Raw genomic sequence first — 18764 nt, forward strand, 5'->3', positions numbered from 1 at the left:
TTAAAAAAATATCGTCTCAGAACTTAATTTGAAGATTAACATATAGTTTAAGTAATAGAAAAATAACCATTGATTTCTCTTCAATTTTTTTTCCTAAATTCTTATGGATTAGCTGTGTCCGGCGGAATTTAGTAGTTAATGGGAAAGACAAACCGAAATTCACAGGGCGTTGACTGAAGTGGACAGCTGTGAGGGTACTTAATTTCCCCAAGTGGACAGGGCGGAGGCGTAACCGGCGGATGCGAGGAGAAAGGGATTACGGCGGATCTTTTCGGGGGTTACGGCGGAGGTCTTGTACAAAGGGTGATGGGTGAGGAGGACTCCAATTGCAACCGCAAAGGGGTTTTTTTCGGCTCTTTCTAGCCGACAAAATCAACTTCCCCCGCATCCTGCTGAAAAGATGAAAAGAAAAGCGAAAGTGTTATGCGTTATAATTTAATATTTGGCTGACCTCAGTAATGAGGCCCAGTTGAAATGGCAGTTTCTTCATTTACTGACTTCGGATTTGTCGCGCTTTTGAAATGGGAAGTGGGGGAGGGTATTTTTGCGACAAATCCGGAGTTAAGGGGTAGGAATTTCTTACTTTCCCCTCAATATTCGTTTTCTTTCTGTTTTTAAGCAACTGTTGGAATCAGTTCAGTATCAGTTCTTTGCTCATCTCGATGCTGCGTGTTAAAGAAGCTTATATGTATTCTCGTAAATATTGAAATAATGGAATCGCGTAAGCGCAGCGAAATTTGGACCCATTTCTGCGATCTGGGAGATAATAAAGCCAAATGTTCAATATGTAAAAAAATAATTACATTTTCAAAATCTTCAACGAGTAATTTAATGCGGCATATGAGCTCAAAACATCCATTTACTAAGTTTAAAAGACCAAAACAGACCAATCCAGAGACTGCTATCACTGAAGATTCTCCGACGAACGTAGATTATGAGAACCCAGAAGAGATTCACATGAATGTGGATACTGCAAGTACTTCACATGACACAGAAATCATGCAACAAAGAAAGGTTCAAGGAAATATAGCAAGCTATTTTCCACGTCCAATAAATGTCCCACAAAGGAAACTATTGGACAATCAATTAGTGAAAATGGTATGTAAAGAATACCACCCCCTTTCTATTGTAGAGGATAAAGAATTTAAAAAATTTATTGGGATGCTTAACAATTCCTACAATTTGCCTAGCAGAAAAGTTCTAACAACTAGTTTAATCCCATCTGTTTATGAGAAAACAATGGCTATGATAAAAAGTGAAATATCGGACCCTGGCATAATAGGAGTCGCTTTAACAACAGATGCGTGGACTTCATCGGCAAATCAAAGCTATATAGCAATAACCTCCCATTTTATCGATAGTGAATGTAATTTAAAAACTTTTTTATTGGAATGCTTTGAAATGCCAGAGAGTCACTCTGCAGACAATCTGTGTAGAGAATTTTCACGTGTAGTAAAAAAATGGAACTTATCGAAAATTATTTGTGTAACAACAGACAATGCTGCCAATATGAAAGCAGCTGTTCGTTTATGTCAATGGACTCATGTTTCCTGCTTTGCGCACTCTTTGAACATTGCTGTTCAAGCAGGGCTGAAAGAAGTGGAAAAAATTTTGGATAAAGTTAGAGGAATTGTTGAACATTTCAGGAGGAGCCCAACAGCTTCGGCAAAATTGCTCTCAACATGTACTCAAATGGGACTTCCTCCACTAAAATTGAAGATTGATATAACAACAAGATGGAATTCAACTTATTTTATGTTAATAAGGCTGCAAACAATTAGGGATGCAGTAATTTCAACAATAGCCCTTATTTCACATCCAAAATTAATACAATTTTCAGATGAAGAATGGAACATTTTAAATAAATTAATTGAAATTCTTAAAGTGTTTGAAGAAATTACAACAGAGTTCAGCAGTGAAAAACAAGTAACAATTTCGAAAGTAATAGTAATAAGCAATAGCATTTTTAAATTCCTCAACAAATTATTAATCGATATCACACTCAATAAAGAGATAAAAACCGTTATAGAGAAAATGAAATTAAAATTAATAATATATTCTAATGCAGAGAGATCCGAAACACTAGCTTTATCTACATTGTTAGACCCAAGATTCAAGAAACAAGGTTTCAGTGATGAAATTGCACTTAAAAGAGGTATTGATTCCCTGGCAGAAAAAGCTAGTCGGATTGTGACAGAAGTTATTGAAAATTTTGAGAGTGAGACCGAGCCAAACGAACCAACTCCATCTTCATCTATATGGAATGACTTTGATAGTAAAGTTAAGAAATTGCTGCCAACTAATCCTTTAGCAGCTAGCAGAGTTGAGGTCGACAAATATTTGGAGGAGCCCTTAATTAGAAGAAAGGAGAATCCCCTTTCTTGGTGGAAAGACAGAAAATCTGTTTATCCTCGTCTCTTTCAAATGATGAAAAAATATCTCCCAATTCCAGCCACATCTGTACCCTGTGAAAGACTTTTTTCCAAAAGTGGGCAAATTATCACAGATCGCAGAAATCGATTAAAGCCCTCAAAGGTAACAGAAATTTTGTTTTTAAATTCAAATTTGTAACATAAGTACTGATTCTTCGTTTGATAAAAGTTTAAATAAATTTGGTTTAAAATAAAAAATGATTAAAATAAATTTGCAAGAAACATCAAACATCAAGTTTCGAGAATGTTATAAAAATTCATTCTTGAAGAATTATTTTATATTTATTTCATTTTCGTATTTAACTGCTGTTATAAGTTGAACATGAAATATCAAGCATTTATATATATGTACATATTTAAGTTTTAGAGGTATATATCATATTCATTGAATAAAAATCATATTCATTGTATTTATTTTTGAAGATTATGCACTATTTTATATTTTCGTTTTCGTATTTAACTGTTCTTATAAGTTGAGCAAAAATTTTATGTATATTGATAAATTTAAGAGGCATTTACCATATTCATTGTATAAAAATTTATGTTAAATTATTGAAAAATATTACTGCTCTTTATAGTAAAAATTTAGTGTTATTTATAAAATTCATTTTTCAAGAATTTTATATATTTTTAATGAGAGAATATTCATCATACTACTTGATATTTATTATCAGTAATTTATTCCAATTTAATGATTTAAAATAAATTTGCAAGAAACATCAAGTTTCGAGAATGTTATAAAAATTTATTCTTGAAGAATAAGAATTATTTTATATTTATCTTATTTTCGTATTTAACTGCTGTTATAAGTTGAACACGAAATATCAAGCATTTATATATATGTACATATTTAAGTTTTAGAGGTATATATCATATTCATTGTATAAAAATCATATTCATTGTATTTATTTTTGAAGAATATGCACTTTTTTACATTTTCGTATTTAACTGTTCTTATAAGTTGAGCAAAAATTTCATGTATATTGATAAATTTAAGAGGCATTTACCATATTTATTGTATGAAAATTTATGTTAAATTATTGAAAAATATTACTGCTCTTTATAGTAAAAATTTAGTGTTATTTATAAAATTCATTTTTCAAGAATTTTATATCTTTTTAATGAGAGAATATTCATCATACTTGATATTTATTATTAGCAATTTATTCCAATTTAATGATTTAAAATAAATTTGCAAGAAAAATCAAACATCAATATTCGAGAATGTTATAAAAATTTATTCTTGAAGAATAAGAATTATTTTATATTTATCTTATTTTCGTATTTAACTGCTGTTATAAGTTGAACACGAAATATCAAGCATTTATATATATGTACATATTTAAGTTTTAGAGGTATATATCATATTCATTGTATTTATTTTTGAAGATTATGCACTTTTTTATACTTTTTGCTTTTAACTGTTCTTATAAGTTGAGCAAAAATTTCATGTATATTGAAAAATTTAAGAGGCATTTACCATATTCATTGTATGAAAATTTATGCTATATAATTGAAAAATATTACTGCTCTTTATAGTAAAAATTTAGTGTTATTTATAAAATTCATTTTTCAAGAATTTTATATCTTTTTAATGAGAGAATATTCATCATATTACTTGATAATTATTATCAGTAATTTATTCCAATTTAATGATTTAAAATAAATTTGCAAGAAACATCAAGTTTTGAGAATGTTATAAAAATTTATCCTCGAAGAATAAAAACTACTTCATATTTATTTTAGTATTTAACTGCTGTTATAAATTGAATATGAAATTTCAAGCATTTATATATGTATATATATTTACAGGTATATATCATAATTGTATAAAAATTTATGTAAATTAAATGAAGATAACTAGTATATATCAAAAAGTATTAAAATTATATATCACATTGATTCTTTGAGAATTTATGTTAAGTTAATAAAGAAGTTAAGATGTAAAAAAAATTTAGAGTTATTTATCACATTTTATGAATATAAATTTATATTTGTTATGTGAAGAAATTAATTGTATGCATACATATTGTATGTACTACTTGTATATATACTGAAAAATTTTAAAAGTTATTTTCATAATCATGGTATAGGAATTTAAGTTTACTTAATGAAAAAGTGCAACAAGATAATTTGAAGGTATGTCATAGTATTTTTGTATCAATGTGAAAATCTTTAATCAGTTTTATAATCTTTCCATAATAATTTCTTAGCTATATATTTTTTTTTTACATACAGTTAAATTTCAAGAATTCTATGTTGTTTGAATGGCTATATCTTTCTGTTACAAATAAAATGAATCATTTTAAAGAAATGTGCATTTCTGAATCAAAAACAAGTTTAACATAAACAACCACAAGAATAAAAAATAGTTAGCAATAGAAATAAATACATCAAGTAATGAAAGTCTAATGAATAAAATTTGCTTTTATTAATCAAAGAAAAATCTTTTATCATTCATAATTTCCACTAATAGGGAGATCTAGAATATACTTTGTGTATAGTCAAATGCAAGACATTTTTTATGGATGACTCAAAATATTTCACTGAAACAGGTACGCAATCAACTTTTAAAAGACTATTATAGGCAATCTTTTTTCAAATCCATGCACTTCTTCTGGAGAAAAAAAAGGAATGATGAAGAACTGGGTATTGAAAGGAATCCGCCTCCTTGGTTTCAAAGTGAGCAGCAGAAATTTGTGCATTTTTTTCTAATGATAAAAATTTCTCCAAATATAGTAAAAAAATTTCAGTCACTTTTTCTTCCAGAAAAGTATAACACTTTTTTAAAATTCCAAAACTTGTTTTTCTTCTTTAAGGAAAAAATACCACTTCTCTTCAGGTTGTTTGTTTTTCAGGTATAGTGATTTCATTGCATTGCCAATACAATTATTTGGGGATGTACATCATAGCAATTGAAACACTAAGAATTTATTTAAAATTTAATTTACACAGAAGTAAAAAAATTTTTTTAAAGAAACTAATAAAACATACATTTTTATGATCAAGCGCGAAAATCAAAATAAGAATGCATTATTCTCAGAGAGATACAGTATTGATACATTTGCTTATAGCTCGCTTTGTAGGCAGCGAGCCAACCACCTTTATTAGACTTTAAAGGGTTATTTCCACTGGAAACAGTAAAAAAATGCACGTATTTTTACCTGAATAATGGTTTTGAGTTCCTGATTGGTGAATTTCACGCATGCTAATATGTTTGACCAATCAGGATCTTATTCGCAAACGCAAATATTTTGCATTCAGCGGGAACGGCCCCTAAAAAAAACAGTCCATTCGGATGCGTCAATCGCATATCTGATCACCTTTCAAAATTAAAGGGAACCTGAGTAGTGAATTTTTTTCAAAAATATGTATATTCAATCAAGTTTTCATATTTCCTCGCCCTTTAACAGAGGAGCGATAACAGCATTCGGAGAAAATGCTCTTTAAAGGATTAATCTCTGTATATTAAAAAAATTCGTGGATTTAAGCGAAAATGATAGGGAAATCATTTTGTGGGTACCAAGAACGATCTCAGTTGCATCTTCGAACTTTCTTACATGCAACGATTTCATAGATTTACTAAAAAAAAAGAAAAAAAAAAAAGAATCGAAGAGTCGATTCACAAATCGACTCAATTAAGTGAATCGATTAAAAAGAATCGATTCATTTTAATGAATCGATTGGCACATCACTAATGAAGAACAAATATTTGAAATTGGCGGCTAATCGCATATCCCCACAGTATGTGACGTCACTAAAAGACCTTGATGATCTCAGCGGCCTTATTTCTCGGTGGCTATGATTAAGCCCCATTGAGCGACCCTTAATTCGTCATTAATTTTGCGGCTTGGTGCTGTAGTTTAATACGGTTTTAACGATATATCTAATAGATTAAAAATTATAGGTTAAAAGGACTTTTTTTTTCTTCCCTAAGAAAAGAAAAACTGGTTTACAAGATATTTGTGCATATTATATATTAATATTATAATGTCATAAATATTTATAATTGGATCCAATGTTAAAGCGTAGTGCCTTCTTATAATTATAATGGTGCTTGCTAATTGTAGTTCATTTACGTCGCACTAGAGCTGCACAATGGGCTATTGGCGACAGTCTGTTAAATATCCCCGTGGATGATCCGAAGACATGCCATCGCAAATTTGGTCCTCTGCAGAGGGGATAGCACCCCCTCTTCAGTAGCCCGACGACCAGCGCGTGAAGTCGAGCACTTTACGGTAGAGCAGTTAAACGAGGACCAATACCACACAACCTCGGTCCCTATGCAGACTAATCCAAGTGGTCACCCACCAGCACACTGACCGAGTGATGCTTGACTTAGGTGATCTGCTAGGAACCGTGTCTTAACGATCAGTCCACTGCGGGACGGTGCATTATAGAAAGAACTTTAGTCATGATATGATACGCTTACAATCATACTACTATATGATATGCTTACTATGTGTATACTATCATTTTTTCTAGTAAATACTATTAAATTAGTTGTATGTCTTACTCTATTTATAAATAAAATATACTTTGAACTTGACAAATATTATATTTTCTTTAGAAAACAAATATACAGATATTAAGGAATCACAGCAATATTATTATTCAAATATCAAGTTCATACAAAATCAATTCACAGTTGTTAAAGAGTTCACAGTTGTGCACTGTTTGAATGTCATGTTCTGCAGGATATAAGATTTACAACTCCTTAAGTGTTAGAATCTTGATAAACTTTTAGATCAGTCGTGATTTACTTTCTTTTGAACAATCTCCTGAACATTCGAGAGAAGCAACAAAAGCATCCTTGCTCTTTGGTATTTTGTTCAGATTGTTCGTTGATGGTTAGCTCAATGTCACTTCGTTGCCAAAAATCTCTTTCATCTCTTAAGGGACAATCACGACTTATCAATCTAAAATTTAAAAATAACATTCACTTTATTAGAAACTCAATGCAGTTTTTTGTTTTGTTAAAGCAGCTTCTTTTTTTCAATGAAAGCTTTTCGTTTAGAGTAATATGCGTTTAAAATCAGAGAAACTTTCTTATGCACAGATTTCAAAAAAGTCAATTTAAGCTTTTCAATGGTCAAAACCGTTATCTGACTTACACTGTGAAACAAATTCGTGATGGATTTATTAGAAAGACTTAATTTTGCAGATTTATTTACTATGTGTTTTGTGCAAGTTTTTCTGATTTAAAACTTTTACATCAATCAATTTATCCTAATTGCTTAAAAGTAGTTCAAAATATTCAAAAAAAAATTTCTGTTAATTTTTTTTAGAATCTATTTAGCCAAAGTAAAATACATCAATAGAGTAAGGAGCACCGAAAAAAAAAACTTTTTAAAAATAACACATTGTCAAACAAAAATCCCCCCAAAATTAAGAAAAATACAAAATAAAACAGAAATGGTAACATAAAGCGATAAGTGAGAACGGTCGCTTACTTATGAACAACTTGCAAAAATGATTTAAATATATTTTCGTAATTAAGTTCGAAGATTACAAAATATGAAATTAAAGCGTAAATAGATATTAATGGGATATATTTTTCAGGCACATTCTTACTGAAGTATAGAATCACATTTTATTTCTCGGTTACCTTGCAAGGTATTAATATGGGATAATTAAAAATGGATAATTCAAAATTTTGTATAAATAAAAGGATGAAGTTTAAGTACAAAATTCTTATTCGATGGTTCTTTAGAGAAATTATGAAAATTTATTTAAAAATATTTACTGAATATTGGAGAAGGTTAATTTTCAGTTATAGAACCTTTTAACCATGGATTTACCAGAATCGGATTTGCACATGTTAAAAATATAATTATAGATAACAAAAAGAATTTTTTGTGTGCGTTTATATATATATATATATATATATATATATATATATATATATATATATATATATATATATATATATATATATATATATATATTAATGAGTACAAATGAAAATCATTACTTTACATATGTTCTAAAACAATGTCTATATTAAAATGTTTCGAAAAAGCTTAAATACCTCTCGTCCTCAATACCATATGCGATGGAGTCCTTATCATGTACTACATCCAACTTATATAATCTTGCAATCTTTTCCTCACTGAATAAGTAAGTTGGATAAGTAAAGATATCTCTGAAAGTGAAAAAAAGGGGAAAAAATCATTAAACTCACAAGTTCAATATAGTGTTTTTGCTTAATAAGTTTGTTGTTAAAGATTAAATATATTTATCAACTAAACAACAATTAGATGTTTTAAAAATTTAACTATATGGAAGTATTTATTTTAAATACTTGTTTTAATTTTTTATTTCATAAAAAACATGATCGTCATAAGAGTGATAGTTAAAGTAGCAATCCAAAATTGTGTACATGGATTATTTAAAAATATTTTACAGTTAAAAAAAGTATGTTTGCCATTTAGTTATTAACCACATTCGTTTTTTTATCTGAAATTTATGAAACAGAGATTTTGTTTTTTATTTAATTTATATTGTTTTTTCGGTAATTCTTTTATGGAGAATGGTCTATAAAAAATGACTGATGTTTATAAAGAAAATACATTAAAACAGAGTAAAACGATGAGATCAAACCTACAATAAAAATGTTCTGATGTAATTCATTTTAATATTTTTTTGTATCAAAATAAGTGTATTTTCTTGTGTAGAATTGTTTAGATCTCTTATACCTTAAGCTGTTTTTCTTACGAACTTTTTAACTCTTTTCAGAAAATTGGTTTATACGAGTAACTTTGTTCTTCCTTTAGCAGTTGTATTTTTATTTATTTTATTTTATTTAGCAAATTTTTGCGAAGTTATGTACTTAAAGTTGTTTAAAAAGACTTAAATATTTTTGTAGGGTAGGTATCGAACATAACATGTCTAAAACAATATAGCTGAATTCGAGCATAGAAATGATCATAAATGTTTAAACGAAAGGACAAAATTGAATACAAAAAGGAGGAAAGAACACTGCGCAATAAGGGGGGTCGGCGAATTCAAAATTTTTTCCAATGTCAAAGTTTCAGAGAAGAAAAGTGTTGCGATGGCTCAGTGGTTAAAGCACTGAGCTGTCATAGCAAAGAACTGGGGTTCGGTTCCGGTGGTGGCAGAAATCCCATATTGATTCTGATCAATAGGTGTCAGATCATCTTTAAAGTGTTAACAATCGTTGCACATTTCACTGACAAGTCGCTTTTCCATCTCAAAGATTATATAACACATGATTTCTTAATTTTATTAATGACAGTTTTATGTGATATATGGTGGACGATTTTCAATCTTTTTAAAAAAAATTGCATCGCGTAACTCTCTCTTTAATGGCTACAAATTTTCTATCGATCAAACTTTTTATAATTTTTTTTCTTTCAATCGTGCTATGTATATCCAAATTCAATACTGCTAACAGCACGCAATTATGAAGCAAATGAAAGCCCGCTTTAATGTTTACGATGCATTTATTATTTCTATAAATATAATGTTTTGTTACATGGTCGTAACATGTGATCGCCGGTGGGAGGGAAGCAGTCTGAGAACCGGTCCGTTAAAAGAAACCACATGACTATGAAGCTATGTACTCTTTCATAGTTTCTGAAACAACACGGTCTCTACCTAATCTTTAAAAACTCTCTCTCTCTCTCTCTCTCTCTCTCTCTCTCTCTCTCTCTCTCACATTCGTTTTTTTATCTGAAATTTATGAAACAGAGATTTTGTTTTTTATTTAATTTATATTGTTTTTTCGGTAATTCTTTTATGGAGAATGGTCTATAAAAAATGACTGATGTTTATAAAGAAAATACATTAAAACAGAGTAAAACGATGAGATCAAACCTACAATAAAAATGTTCTGATGTAATTCATTTTAATATTTTTTTGTATCAAAATAAGTGTATTTTCTTGTGTAGAATTGTTTAGATCTCTTATACCTTAAGCTGTTTTTCTTACGAACTTTTTAACTCTTTTCAGAAAATTGGTTTATACGAGTAACTTTGTTCTTCCTTTAGCAGTTGTATTTTTATTTATTTTATTTTATTTAGCAAATTTTTGCGAAGTTATGTACTTAAAGTTGTTTAAAAAGACTTAAATATTTTTGTTTTTCTTGGCAGAGTGAAGAATTTAATATTTTAAGTAATCAGACGTATTCATTTGATTCATGCGCCATAAATTCATTTTAAATCAGCTGTACCATTGATTTATAAGGATTCAAAAAACTTAAACTAATCGACAGATTTGTTGTCATTAAAATTTTTATTTCACCATTTTATTCTAAAATACTAAAATAGTTTCGAAAGCACTATTTGAAATACGTTAAAAAGAAACTCAAACACTGACACTCGTTTTAACTAAAATATTAAACTACCATTAAGAAAAATACTAATTATCATACCTTATAAACTCCTCATCTCCCTCATTCTCAACCTCATCATTATCCTCATCAGAGGTTTGCACCTCTGCTTTCATCTCCATCAGATATTCCTCATCACTGAAATTGTAAAAAGAATGTATTTTCTTAAATATTTCAGAAGCTAATAGATTTTTATTAAAAAAAAAAATTTAGTGTGACATCCAGTGATTCAAGTGATCATTGAATGTGACTTTCAGAGTTTCTTTAGGTTTAGAGTGTGCAAAATATAAATGAGCTTCTCAAAATTTATTGATCTAAATATCGTATTTTCTGCTACTGATATTTAAGCTGAGGGTTGGCCGTAAAAAAAGTCTTTTAATTTGTGCAAACTTCTAATTAATGTTTTTAAAAAAATCAGACACAAAAACATACATTCTCTGAATATGTCTTTTTTCAATTGTTTCGAGTTTTTTACCCTGAAAGTTTGAAAAGTAATATGCATAATGTGGTCCAAATAGTTTAATTAAGAGGGCTGCTTAAAGTTTCGATCCTCAGTTTTAAATTCATTTTTGCATATTTCGCTATGTCACAAGGATTATTGTTGCGAATTATTAAAAACAAATCCCAGACATGTGCATAAATCCAAAGGTAAGTTCTAGTACTTTAGTTATACAGTCAAACCCTGCGTATAGCGAACCTTCAAGGGAGCGAAGTTTCGGTTCACTATAACCGGGATTTCACTATAGCCGCACTGCAAACTATTTCAACTAATTTTTCCAAACTGCTCCCTTTTATTACACATTATTTAAATAAATGACCCATTAAAAGAAACATGAAAATGATTAAAAAAACAATATGTAATAACAAAAAAATGTGTTATAACTTTTATTTTTTACTACTCTTCATCTTGCGTAGAAAAAATTTAGGGATGGCCTTGTTTAGGGATAGGAAACTGAGATAGAAGAAGCAAACCAGAAGAAATACATATGCCGACATTCCATTCAATAGATAGTTTTAAAAATCCGTACATGTATTTTATGAAAAAATTTCGAAATTGCCAAAAAATGAAGAAAAAAAAACCTGTCGAAGACAGAAAGAAGTTCATAATATCCAATTTTCTCTATTCTTTTGGTTCACTATATACACAAAAAATAATATTATATGTGTACAGTAAGGCACGGGAGCGAACATTTCGTTCACTATATCCGGGAGTTCACTATAAACCGTGTTCACTATAGCGAGGTTCGACTGTATTTCATTCATTCGCTTCATGGATTTTAATTGTGTGTTTGCTTTTTGTGTAAATCTTTCAGATTCGATAAAGGAGTACCCTTTTTTGAAAAAAAAAGAAAGTAAATAGTGACGAAAGCTTGAAAATTTTAAGGATAACTACTTACTCCTCTATCTCATCCAATTCAAAATCATCCCAATCGAATTCGTCATCGAATTCGCTACCATCCTCATATGCTGAAACATTAATTTAAATAAAATCTGAATAAAACTAAGTTTTGAAAATAAATCTTTCTTAAATAAGTTTTAAAATAAATGTTTCTTCAATTTAATAATAAAAGAAAATTGAACATAACCGAAAGGTACAATCTTTCGCAATTTATATTTAAATTTAATTAAAAAGGATGAAATGGGAAGAACTCAAATGGGTAAATAACATTATAGCGTAATATTTTATTTGTTTTTTACTTTATTTTATTTCTTACTGATTATTTTTAATGCTTGAATAAGATATAGAAAAACATAAAATCGGGTGGATACTAGAATAGCCCACCCCTTGGCGATTTTTTTAAATCTCGCCAAACTAGATTTCCGGAGGATATTTTGGGAAATATTAATAAATAAATTGCTTAAAAAATCGTTAATTAATTATATTGTTAATTAATAGTTGTTAATTGATCAAATAAATTGTTAATGTTGCTTAAATATTTTTTTTTAACAATCAAAGAGCAATGTTGATCCCAGTACTAATCACCCACTTGGCGAGATTTCAAAAAGTCGCCAAGAGGTGGACTATTCTAGGATTTTACCCATAAAATCTATATCCTCATTAAATTTCTAGGTAAAAGATTGCAATTGAGTGACCTACTTATTTTGGCATTTTTTTCAAGTTCTTGCGGAAAACGGTAAAAATATTCATAAGGGAGATTTTCTCTGTTTTCGAGAAATAGAGAATAATAGGAAATAAGAAATCGGGATATAACAGGAAAACAAAAGATTTTATATTCAGTATATTAAGCTTCAGGTTACAGTGCCAATCCAAGCAGCATCCTATTCTATACTCAAACTTATTTTTCCTCTAAAATTCTATTTGAACTTGTTTTTCATTCGTTATTTAATATTGCAATGCCGCAAAGAAGTTGAATTAGATAACCCATTTGAAAAAAAGAAGGTTTATTAAATTATCCATAATTTTTTTCTGAGTTTAAGACTAAAGTATTACTTATAATTAAATGTCTAAAATATTTTCCAATTTTTTTATTGTTTATGAAATTTCTTCAATATTCTTTAAATTTAGGTTTAATGTTGATCATTGTACAGAAGTTTTATATCGCTTTAACACTATTCTAGTTCCATATCAATAAATAGATAAAATTTCAAAAATATTGAAAATTATGTTTTTATACTTACGATTAGGTCGGGGATACTTTTCCCTCTCCTTTCTCCAATGATTCAAAAGAGCAAAACGATATAAATCGCTTTTATCCATAATTCTCACTTTTTAATTTCACAAAAAGACAACCAGCATTTGAGAAATCTCAAACAAGAATGAGTAACAATTTTTTTAATGGAACGAACAAATGCTTCTTTTGCAACAATGTTTTGATATAAACCATTGTTTTAAATTATATCTTGAATAAAATTTTTATATAACTCTATAACTTTATTGTTGTAAAAGTTTAAACGTTTAAGTATTGTTGAAAATGTTTTTAAAAATTGGTCATTCTAATTCAAATGTAAGAGAAAATAATAGTGATAGGTTTCAGAATTAAGTTTTAAAAAAAAAAAACAGATTTCTTCCAAATATTTTTATTTATTCAAATTATACAATTGACATAGAAAAAATCATTTTAACTTCGCTTTAAGTAAAACGCATAAAAAAGGCGGATATTATTATTTTCGCTTTAAAAAATTCAATTTTTGGGAAATTGACTCTTTAAATTTAGGCCTTCTCAAGGAGTTAATGTACTTAGGGCAAATTTGTGTTCCACTTCCCCACTACACTATACACTATTTATTCAAATTATACAATTGACATAGAAAAAATCATTTTAACTTCGCTTTAAGTAAAACGCATAAAAAAGGCGGATATTATTATTTTCGCTTTAAAAAATTCAATTTTTGGGAAATTGACTCTTTAAATTTAGGCCTTCTCAAGGAGTTAATGTACTTAGGGCAAATTTGTGTTCCACTTCCCCACTACACTATACTGATCTTTATTTTAATAATTTTATTTATTAATAATTTTATGTATTAATAATTTTAAATTCGAAACATTAATTTATTTCATTTATTTATTTATTAATTTATTTCATTAATTATTTATTTAATGAATTAATTAATTATTTTATCTTGTTTATTAATCTATTTTATTTATCAGTTTATTTCAGCTATAATAATTTTTATTCAGTGTTGCCAAACAAACTGACCCACTTATTCGTTTACTTATGCAGTGGTTTTAAGAAAAAATTTAAATATTAATTTCAGTAAAATATTTGAAAATCGATAGTAGAGTGGTTAAAGCACTAAGCTGTCATTATGAAAGTCTGGGCTCGATCTCCGGCAGTGTTTGAAATCCACCCAGTTTTAAAACGATGGGTACAATGTTTGGCTGTGAAGTGAAGGCTGTCATTCCTGGACCATCTTGGCGTTTGTCTCAAAATTGTAAAAACTTCAACCTTTTTGACTCCCTGTAATCCACAACCGGATGTTGCTGGAATGTTTAATTTATTTAGTGAAACTTTAAAACCAATGGTCTCCTTAGCAAAGAAAAACTTCAAATGACGCTAAATGTTTTTAAAATAGCATAAATTTTAATTATATCTTTTATTTTATTATTTTACACTTAGTTAAGATAAAAGCTATATAATGCATAGATTCTCTCATTGCGTGTGTTGAATGTTTTTACTTTATGCAAATCAGAGTATTATAATTCCCATTCGGAGCTGTTCATTAACATTCCTGTATCAAACTGTAGTACCACACTATATATGTGCTAAAAATAAACCTGTTTTTAAAACACCATCCCAGTCTACTGGGCGTGGTACACTAGTACCAGTATATGCTGATTCAAGTATGATACCAGCTATTGAAACAACAGTTTAGGTATTATACCAAAGCCCGTATCCTGCTAGCTTGTGAAACACCAGTTCCGGTATGATATCGGTTTTTTGTTTAGTCCGGTATCATACTGGAATTAATTTGATACCGGCTGATGAAACACCGGTACCAGTATGATACCGGACCCAGTATTATACCAGAATCAGTTTGATACCGGCTTATGAAACACCGGTTCCGGTATGATACAGGATCTGGTACGATACCGGAATCAATTTTATATCGGCTTATGAAACACCGGTACCGGTATGATACCGGACCCAGTATCATACCGGAATCAGTTTGATACCGGCTTTTGAAGCACCGGTTCCGGTATGTTACTGGGTCCGGTATAATACCGGAATCAATTTTATACTGGACCCGGTGTTTCATAAGCCGGTATAATTTTTTTATACCAGAAATTATTTCCAATAGGGTAGATATTGAGCATAATATGTCGAAAACAATATAACTGATTTTGAGAATAGAAATGATTTAAACGAAAGGGCAAAATTGAATACGAAAACGAGAAAAAAAAACCACCTGAAAACATACTGCGCAGTAAGAGGGGTCGGCGAAACCAAAATTTTTACCAATGTCAAAGTTTCAGAGAAGAAAAGTGTTGTGATGGTTCAGTGGTTAAGGCACTGAGCTGTCATAGCAAAGAACTGGGGTTCGGTTCCGGTGGTGGCTGAAATCCCATATTGTTTCAGATCAATAGGCATCTGGAAAGTGTTAGCAATCGTTGCAAATTTTACCGACAAGTCGCTTTCTATCTCAATGTTTATGTAACACAAGATTTCTTATTTTGAATTTCCTTGGCAAGTTTTCTTAATTTTATTATTGACAGTTTTATGTGATATACGGTGGACTATCTTTAATCTTTTTTTTGTAACTTGTATCACATAACTCTCTCTTTAATGGCTACAAATTTTCTGTCAGTTAAATTTTTCTAAATTTTTTTTTCAATCGTGCTATATATATCCAAATTCAATACTGCTAACAGCACGCAATTATGAAGCAAATCAAAACCTGCTTTAATGTTTACAATGTATTAAATATTTCTATAAATATAATGCTTTATTACACGGTCGTAACATGGGATCGCCGGTGGGAGGGAACCAGTCTGAACCGGTCCGTTAAAATAAACCACATGACTAGGAAGCTATGCCCTCTTTCATAGTTTCTGAAAGAACACGGTTTCTTCCTAATCTCTAAAAAACACTGCACAGTATATATTTTTTCTTTCTCGCTTTTTTCTGTAAAATAAATAATGTCTATGAAACTGAATTAGTTTATTCGGAAAACAGGGGAGGAACGTGAAGATCCGATCACTAGATCAAAAGTTATTCAGTGTAGCAATTATTTTTTCTTTTTTTTTGCGCACTGCGCATCAAACCCATAAAATAAGAAAAATTCCAAGAAAACAAAGAAAATATATAAAAAAAAGGGGGGGAATAAAAAAATTATACATTTAAAAAGAAATTCAATATGCGTGACAGTACGCGTAAGGTCTAGAGGGCATCTAACAACCTGAATAACTTAGAAAAATTTTAATTTCTAAGATGCAAATTCTTTAATGGCTGGAAAAATACATTTCACTCTCCAATTTTACCTTGTACTAAAAAAAAAATTAATTTTTCAGAACTATAATCAAAATTGTTCCCTTAAATTTTACATCTTTAGTAAAAAAGGATTACTGTTTTAAATGTTACTCAATGTACATGATAAAAGTAATCGAAGAAAAAAAACAATATTTAAATCCGTTTAAAATTGTTGTGTTGTTGTTGTTGCAGTTCATTTACGATCCGCTAGAGCAGCACAATGGGCTATTGGCGACGGTCTGCGAAACATCCCTGAAGATGATCCGAAGACATGCCATCACAATTTTGATCCTCTACAGAGGGGATGGCACTCCCGCTTCAGTAGCCCGACGATCTGCACGCGAAGTCGAGCACTCTACGGTGGAACAGTTTAACGAGGACCCATACCGCACACCCTCGGTCCCTAATCCAAGTGATCACCCACCCGCACACTGACCGCAGCCAGCTTGCTTGACTTCGGTGATCTGCTGGGAACCGTGTCTTAACGATCAGTCCGCTGAGGGACACGTTTAAAATTGAAAGTCGTTTCAACTGCAAGAAAGAAATTACAATATGAAATCCTGTGTTTTCTTAAAAATAAAATAACTTCTTCCACAATCTTTGATTGCGTAAACTATTGCGTATATTGTTTGAGCTTGCGCGTTGTGGCTCTCGTCCGACCTGTTTGTTTGTTGATTTTAGATAGTTAGTCAGTTGACTTTCCGAAAAGGTACGTATAATTCATGTTAAATCATTTCTATTTTTCTTGTTGGTTTTCATGGCTCGACCGGAAGGAAATATATTGTGCACGTACATAAAAATATGATTTAATTTTTGGATTTTTTCAAAATTAAATCTGAGATTATTGTTCGAATGAAGAATGTGAGTAACGTAAGACATTGTTATGAAGTAGAGACTTATAATTATTTAATTTTCATTTGACTTACTAACATTCTCAATAGCATTTATTAATGTTACTTTTTCGGATAAACGCGAGATATTTTAATAAAATGGCGATATATTGAATGAAAAACGCTTTTTATTATTATTATTTCTTTTAATGACGGGCACTTGGAACTATTGTCCATTGGCCTCAGAAAGTGCCAGAACTGCTACCATCTTCTCGTTACCCAGTGGGCACCTGTGGCGAAGTCACGGCGGTGAAGCAGCGTCGCCCACGTCACACAACCACAAACCCGTTTATAGGGCGGATCATATTCACACACAAAGGAAAAAGGACATAGAACACAAAGAGAGAGAAAGAAATATCCATGCTCTGAGCGGGATTCGAACCCACAGCCACTGGCTCCGCAGTCAGGCACGCTAACCACTCGGCCTCATGACCGGCTGAATGAAAAATGTTTAAACTATCATTTTTTTATTTTCAATCATCTTTTAACTTTAAACGTATTTTACGTGCCATGAGATCTACCTTCGATTACGCTTTTCGTAGCTCGGTGAGAAATTTTTATGTCATAAACAATATTGAACTGAAGATTTGTGTAGCGGTTTTGCTATTACGATTTTATCTCCGTATCACAAGTACTTTGAAAGAACAAAAGATAAAGTAACTCTTAGAACAAAGGGCAAATTTGCTAGTTTCACAATTTTTTTGTGAAACTAACGCGTTTTTGCGTTGTTGCGGTGGAAAAAAAACACGAAAACCTCCCATGGTCAGCCCCCGAGGATGAGAAAGCTTGAACCAGAATGGTTCGAAATTGAATTTAGTGTACTAACGAATGAGAAACATGTTTTCCAGTAAAAAATTAAAGTTACTGATAGCCACTTTTCTTCATACAGTGAGTTTTCAATATTAAATAAAATTATTCTAAAAAGAGTAATCGATAATAAAAATAAGTTTTTGGTCGGGTAATTTTAAGAAAAAAGTTTTTGTTTTGTTTTTTAAAATAAAAATTACCGTTGAAAAATGTATCAACTCTTGTTAAAATGACTCTCAATCCGAAGAATAGAATAATTATTCTGTAATTTGTAAGAAAATACCTTACTTTCAGTTCACAACTGTTGTCTATTATGTATACTTTGATAAAATGCTAAACTAAAAAGTAAAAA

At 30.0% G+C, this 18764-nt stretch overlaps 2 protein-coding genes across 2 annotated transcripts; one reads left to right on the forward strand and one right to left on the reverse strand.

Moving 5' to 3' along the window:
• The first annotated feature begins 831 nt into the window (after nucleotides 1-831).
• Nucleotides 832-2571, forward strand: LOC147815954 (E3 SUMO-protein ligase ZBED1-like). Its single transcript, XM_087156667.1, has one exon. The coding sequence runs from the start codon at nucleotides 832-834 to the stop codon at nucleotides 2569-2571; it is 1740 nt and encodes a 579-aa protein (XP_087012793.1).
• Nucleotides 2572-6970: 4399 nt separating this feature from the next.
• LOC147815955 (uncharacterized) lies at nucleotides 6971-13504 on the reverse strand. The gene is made up of 5 exons (XM_087156668.1): nucleotides 13426-13504; nucleotides 12183-12252; nucleotides 10828-10923; nucleotides 8464-8577; nucleotides 6971-7351 (listed from the first exon to the last, which is right to left on the reverse strand). Exons 1-5 carry the CDS (start codon nucleotides 13502-13504, stop codon nucleotides 7192-7194), a joined length of 519 nt encoding a protein of 172 aa, XP_087012794.1. The 3' UTR covers nucleotides 6971-7191.
• Nucleotides 13505-18764: the final 5260 nt, after the last annotated feature.

This window comes from Parasteatoda tepidariorum, chromosome 2 (assembly GCF_982258835.1).
Source record: "Parasteatoda tepidariorum strain Cologne lab strain chromosome 2, Ptep-v5.0, whole genome shotgun sequence".
NCBI lineage: Eukaryota > Metazoa > Arthropoda > Arachnida > Araneae > Theridiidae > Parasteatoda > Parasteatoda tepidariorum.

Bases quoted from the DNA above. Each gene is read 5' to 3' on its own strand.
- LOC147815954 (XM_087156667.1), top strand. From the start codon at position 832: ATGCGGCATATGAGCTCAAAACATCCATTTACTAAGTTTAAAAGACCA.
- LOC147815955 (XM_087156668.1), bottom strand. From the start codon at position 13,504: ATGGATAAAAGCGATTTATATCGTTTTGCTCTTTTGAATCATTGGAGA. The intron at 10,924-12,182 runs GTAAGTAGTTAT...TTACAATTTCAG, and splicing joins GAATTGGATGAGATAGAGGA to TGATGAGGAATATCTGATGG. The intron at 8,578-10,827 runs GTATGATAATTA...TTTCACTTTCAG, and splicing joins GGAGATGAGGAGTTTATAAG to AGATATCTTTACTTATCCAA.